Below are 6,432 nucleotides of genomic sequence, written 5' to 3' on the forward strand. Positions count from 1 at the left end.
GTTGTATATTTGGATGTATTATATTTTAATTTTATGTTGTGAGCTGCCCCGAGGCTTCGGCGAATGGGGCGGCTCACAACATAAAATTAAAATATAATACATCCAAATATACAACAAATTAACAATATAAAATAAGTCGCCCTGGCCAGATAAAATAAGCAAATAATATTAACAATTAAAATGACGTTTAAATAAAAAGGTCTTCGCCTGGCACCGAAAAACAAATAATGAAACTTAGAATGGACCATCTGCACTCCCTGAGTGGAGATTGTCTGAAGTAGTTGAGTCAGGGTAAAAACTACAGCTATACAAAGAAGTTTAACTTTGTTCAATTTGTTGTAGCAAAATAACTTGGAGACCTGCATTAAACCTCTCCTCAAATCTTGGTTCGAGGACTGTGTGTGCCCTATCCAGAGGGTGGTACAGCTCTTCCAGGAGAAACTGGCCTTTCTGTTACATGCTGTGAGTGTTGTGCAAATTCAGTATTACTTTTCAGCTTGTCATTTCTGTCCTGCTTGTGCATGAGTGTGTAGCACTGGTAAAAGAAAAGTCACATTAGTCATAGTAGCTTTTAATAGTGTTATTAAATGCATTATGAGACTCAGGGTGATTCCCAATCAAGCTTTTATTGTGCAATCAACTAGCCTCATTAACAACTTTATTGGGGAGGGGGGTCCTGCTCACGTCTCCCATCTTGTGCTTTCACACTGCTCCCTCCATCTTTTTATTATCACAGAAAATCTGTTGAAGAGAGAAATGTGGAATAGCTACACCGTATTCTTTGATTAGCATGGGTAGGAATTATTCATCTGAAATCATGAACTGGGTGACTTTGGACCAGTCACAAACTCTCAGCCCCACCTAACTCACAGGGTAGTTGTTGTTGTGGGGATAAGATTGAGAGCAGGAGAAGAATGATGTAAAGCCACTTTGAGTTTTTTAAATGAAAAAGGTGGGTTAGAAATCTAAGTAAGTAAGTAACCTCACGAAAGGAAGTTTCAATTGTTTGAGCTGTTGATCTGGGATGAAGATTTGAAATGGAATAGTTTTAATAGGATGAGAATAAATAACTCTGATAATAGAAAAGCATTCACTTTAAAAAGAGATTAAGCCACCTTTTTAGAAATCCTAGTTCCTGATAAATGGCTCAGAAAAGTGGCATTTCTCTACTAAAACTAAGATTTACTGGTACAGTTACTGAAAAGATAACAGCTGCAAGAGACCTGGTTCACCATGGGTGACTGCACATGGTGGATTGTTGTAGCATCCAAATCTGACATGGTTTCTACAAGGTGTCTTCTTTTTTTCCCGAACAAGCTGCCCTGGGAATCCATAGCTCATTGCTGGGATGTTCAGGGTGCCTTTCTTTAAGGGTAAGGATTTCTGCTGCAATGGCATCTAGGAAATATGTTGGAAGCTGGCAGGAGAAGCAAGCCATGGCAAGTCACTTAGTTCCTCTCTGGTTAGTGAACAAACAACCTACCCATGGTGGTTCATTCTCAGAATGGTTTAGTGTGATATGTGCAGTTTCTCACTGATTTTAGGGACTGCTAATCTTAATGTGGTTCAGAGAACAAGATAAACAAATTTTCTACTGATGAATGGTAGTGTATGGTCATTCAGTGAGCTGGGTTCAGATCCTTGCACTGGGTGACCTTACCATATGGTCACTTTATCTCTTTCTCTCTTGTGAGGAGAAAGTGGAGGGTGACACTGCCACAAGCGCTTTGGAAGCCAAGTGAAGAAGCGGTATTTTAACCATCTCTACTGTTTGATAGTGTCTGGAAACAAAGTTGCTGATAACAACCTAACTCTGCAAGTGTCTACGCAGAAGTAGAGTAGAGAAGTAAAAGAAAGCACACTGGGGCAAAAAAAATCCCAACTTCACATACAAGTTGGTGGGGCCTGAATCTAGCAGTGACTGAACGGGGAAGAAGTCCTCCGACGATGGTGATAAACATGCCAGTGCAGTGCATGGGAGCTGTGGAAGATGTGCCGACACATGAAATGCTGTGAGGGGTTCAGGTTACTGCTTAAAAGGGATACAGTAGAGCAGAAGACTTGCATGAGAAGAGTTTGCAGCAGAAGTGTCCCATGGGGCTTACTCTCAGGTCAGTTAGGAATGCAACCTAGATCTTTGTCATTGGACAAAGCAGTGACATTGTGACTTCCCTGTTTCAAGGCTCTGAGTTGTACTCCAGTTGAAGTCAGAGAGTCTGATGAAAGGACAAAGAAGGACATTGACAGGTAAGAGAGCATTTCCTTGTAAGATGGCATTCCCCATAGGCTGCCTTGCCTGGTCTTCTCCCTGACTTTGGCTTAGTGTAAAACTATAAACACCCCTAAAATGGTTCATGCCCTCTTTCAGGTTCCTTAGAGCTGCAAGCCTTCAGGATCTTGTCCGGGAAACCACAATGACCTCCTTAAGTGAAGCCCTGACGGAGGAACAACATAAACCGGTTGTGATAGACTTCAGCGGAGCGCAGCCCCACTTCCACAATGCTGGTGAGCTCACTTTTTCCCTTCTAGTCAGGCACTTCAAGAAGTGCCTCTAAACAAGATCTTAGGTGCATGTGAGAGGCACCCTGGACCCAGCCATTTAGAGCTTCATAAGTCAAAACAAGCACTTCAGATTGGGCCTGGGCTTCAACTCAGCCAATGGAGATGGAGTAGAATTGGCATAATGTGCTCTCACGAGCAACCGTGCCACCCTCTTCTGGACCAGCTGAAGTCATCAGACCATCTTCAAACGCAACCCCACGCAGAGTGCATTATAATAGTCCAGCCATGAGGTCGCCAGCACGTGGATATCTGTGGCAAAGGTCTGTCTGCCCAGGTAGGACCAAAGCTGGTAAATTAAACATAGCTACAGGAAGGTGCTTCTGGCCACTGAGTCTACTTGAGATGCTGATTCTTCTCCAAGAAACTTCCAAGTAGCCGAGTTTTCCCCAGAAACCGATTTTCTTTGCCTCTGCTTATGACCTGCCCTTTAGTCTTTTCCTTGCTATGGATAAGCCAAATAGGTTCTTCTGCTCATTACTGACATGGACCTGAAAACAGTATATAATATGTTTCCATTATAGAAGTATAATGCATCTGTGAGTTGTGTATTTTCCAGTCTTTTTTAACACCCTCTGGATAGTGCGGACGATGTTTTATAGACCAGATTATACCTCTCAAGTTACTTAAGAGATTATGCTGAGGTGCACTGTAAGCCAACTGTACCACCCTTAAAGGACTTATTTTTATTTCCAAACCTGTGTCAGGAAGCAACAGATTCTGTGAAGACTGGATGCAAGCATTTCTCAATGGTTCTGAAGGGGGAAATCCATTTATTTTCCGGCAAATACTAGAGAATTTTAAATTGAAGGTAATTCGCTCTTCTCTCTATGTCAGGTTGGGCAGTCACAGAAAATGTTGGACTGTGGCCAGCAGAGCCCATATGGTGAGATGATGGGTTGCAGTCCACCAGCAGCTGGTAGGCTCCAAGTTGGCCGCTCACGTTGTGTGTGATGAAGGGGGTAGTAGATGTCTTGAATGCTTTCTCATACTAATGAATCAGGGTAGAATCAAGTTTGCTGCTTGCAGTGTTAAATTTTTGAATGCCCATTGGACATGATCCAATCCATCCTTGTTATACATTTAGTTAGAGATAGAAGTGTCTGCCCTCAACTGATGTCAACAGCACAATTCCTCTAAGTTTTAATAGCCTTGGATTGCTCTCTTTCACTTACCACATTCTATTGGGCTGGTTCACACATCACAATAAAAAGCAAGCTGTGGTGAGTGGGTTAATGGCTTGCTGTTCTTTGCTGCTGCTGCTGCTAACAGACAATTCTGTTGTGAAGGCACTCTGTGTGATGTGGTGGTCAAGAGGGTGAACACCATCCTTGGTTGCATAGCCAGAAGTGTGGCTTCTAGATCGAGAGAGGTATTACTACCACTCTATACAACTCTGGTGCGCCTGCAACTGGAGTATTGTGTTCAGTTTTGGGCCCCTCATTACAGGAAGGATATAGCCGGGTTAGAGTCAGTGCAGCGTAGGGCCACAAGGTTGGTGGCCAGTTTGCAGGGGATGGGGTATGAGGTGAGACTGAGGGAACTGGGTCTCTTCAGCCTGGAGGAGACTCAGAGGGGATGTGTTGGCGACATACAGGTATGTGAGGGGATGCCACACGGAGGTGAGTAGAGACCTGTTCTTCCCTGCAGAGGAAGGCAGGACGTGCTCCAACGGAGCAAAGCTCAGGGAACCAAGGTCCATTTGGATGCCAGGAAGCACTTCCTGACAGTTAGGACCCCGAGGGTGTGGCATGGGCTTCCATGAGAGGTCATTGAGGCCCCATCGGTGAGGGTGTTCAAAGATAGGCTGGACATGCACATGGTGGGCATGTCGTGAGTGAAGCCGGCTGGTGCTGGAGGTCAGACTAGGTGGCCCGGGAGGCCCCTTTTGACTCACTCTGTTTCTGTGTTCTGTCTTCCTATGTCCCCTGCACCTCCTTGCCATGCAAAGTGTCTGAGCTGACACATGTGTGCCATGTCTTTGGAACAGGGGAGGGACTTACCTTTTAGAAGGAGGTGACTGAACGTGAAAGTTTGATTTGTCATCTTTCTTTGACATGTGCAGCCTCCTTGGCAACTACTTGCAGCTTCTTCCTCACACAGCTATGCTCACCTCTGTGACTCTGAGTAAGCACATGTGCTTCATCATTATTTGGGGGCAATACTTAAAATAAAACAAGAGATTTTTTTTTTCTTTTTCAAAGTCCCCCAGGGTGGCAGTAGAGGAATTTTAGTATAAAGATGGGAGGTAATAATAATCTGGGAATAATGCTAAATAGGCAGCTCATGACCTGTGCACATGGGGAAGGAAAATAAGTCACTGTGGCTTGTTTCTCCTCCCTGATCATGTGAACCTTGGCTATTGTCTTGAATCTTAGTGCTTGGGCATAACTGGCAAGAGAATCAGGCTGCTGGATTTTTCAATACTGTTCCTTCCTTGTTGAATTCTGAGAGTACACTGCAAAAAGTGACTTCGATCTGGGAATAGCTACCAGTGGAACAGAGCAAGCCATGTGCTCTAGTTGAGGAAAGTAAAGCAAGAGATACCCATACTGTGAAATGTGGGTGTCTACAGTCCTAGATGGTCTCACCTGGGACTAAGTCCCACTGGCTTCCACACTGAACAGACATCCATAGGATTACACCTTGACACTATTTTGCATTCTGTTCAGTTTGGTTGGAGAGGCAAGTGCTTGCTTTGCTCTTTTTTGCAGAAATCAATGGCAGTTAAGTGTTTAATGTAGATTCTGCCCATTGTGTTTGTCCTCACTGATTTAATTTAAGGCAAAGAAATTCTTCTGACAGAGCTTCCCATTTACTACTCCCAAGTCCTGCATTGACCTGCTATAAAAGAGGGCCCTGAAACTGTGCGTGCGTGCGTGTGTGTGTGTGTGTACTTATATAGCAGCAGCCCATAAAGAAGTAACAATCAGCAGCTTTTCAGGGATCAGAAAGAGACAAATCCAGCACCCTTGTTGCCCTTCTGAATTCTTTACTCTTGCCCATTTGCTTTTTGCTCACTGTACTGGGGGAGGAATTATGCACTGCACCTATTTATAATTTTTTTTTATAAAAAAAAAGTTTTCCCTCTAGCTAAGAATGTTATTTCAGAAGCCTGCTGCCCTGCCTTGGTTGGGCCATTTGGATGCTTCTTTGCTTCTGTCTTCCTAGGCCATACAAGACATCAACAACTTAAAGCGGTTCATCAGGCAGGCAGAAATGAACCATTACGCCCTGTTCAAGTGCTACTTGTTTCTGAAGAACTGTGGCAGCGGTGATGTCCTCTTGAAGATTGTGAAAGTGGAACATGCAGAAATGCAAGAAGCCAAGAATGTAATAAATGTCCTTGAGGAATTCATGAGAGGGCCAGTCTGTAGCTTGAGCACTTTCTGTGAACCCAGGGCTACTTTGCAGTATTAAGGGTATCTGTGTGCACTCATGTGCACATTCAGAATGTGCCTGCCCACAGAATCGAGCAGTGGGGGGCAATCCCTGCCCATTTCCCTTTGCAGCCACCTGCTGTGCTATCTCCTCCACTGTTCTAGAGGGCCTCCAATTCTCCAGAGCAGACTTTTAGGAAATGAAAATGGGGACTGCAAGGGGAGGAAGGAAAGTTGCCTCCTTGCCTATTCCTTCAGCACCAGTGTTACATCAGAGTGTCTGCATCTATCCCACTGCGTTTCACTGCAGCAGGAAGGCGTTCCATGTTCCTTCCCATCCTCTCCTCTGGTGTGTCAGGCTTGAGCCTGGACTTCCTGGTTTACTCAACCTCTCTTTCCATAGCTGGGAAGCTATGGTCTTAACTGCTCTCTGCTAATGAGGATTAGAAACCAGGATGAAACTGGGTTCTGCAGTCCTGGTTTGGACAAAGCA

At 44.5% G+C, this 6,432-nt stretch overlaps 1 protein-coding gene across 1 annotated transcript in view; it reads left to right on the forward strand.

Annotated features, from left to right (window-relative positions):
- The window catches only part of CUNH17orf75 (chromosome unknown C17orf75 homolog), a 17,346-nt gene extending 10,920 nt beyond the window's left edge, over nt 1-6,426 (forward strand). The window contains exons 6-10 of the mRNA XM_044449604.1: nt 343-462; nt 2,183-2,247; nt 2,369-2,505; nt 3,267-3,370; nt 5,731-6,426. Coding sequence (XP_044305539.1) covers nt 343-462; nt 2,183-2,247; nt 2,369-2,505; nt 3,267-3,370; nt 5,731-5,979 — 675 coding nt within the window. The 3' untranslated portion in view covers nt 5,980-6,426. The remainder of the gene's footprint in view (nt 1-342; nt 463-2,182; nt 2,248-2,368; nt 2,506-3,266; nt 3,371-5,730) is intronic.
- The last annotated feature ends 6 nt before the right edge of the window (nt 6,427-6,432 follow it).

The sequence above is a fragment of the Varanus komodoensis genome, unplaced genomic scaffold (assembly GCF_004798865.1).
Source record: "Varanus komodoensis strain SLA01 unplaced genomic scaffold, ASM479886v1 scaffold59_3, whole genome shotgun sequence".
Taxonomy (NCBI): Eukaryota; Metazoa; Chordata; class Lepidosauria; order Squamata; family Varanidae; genus Varanus; species Varanus komodoensis.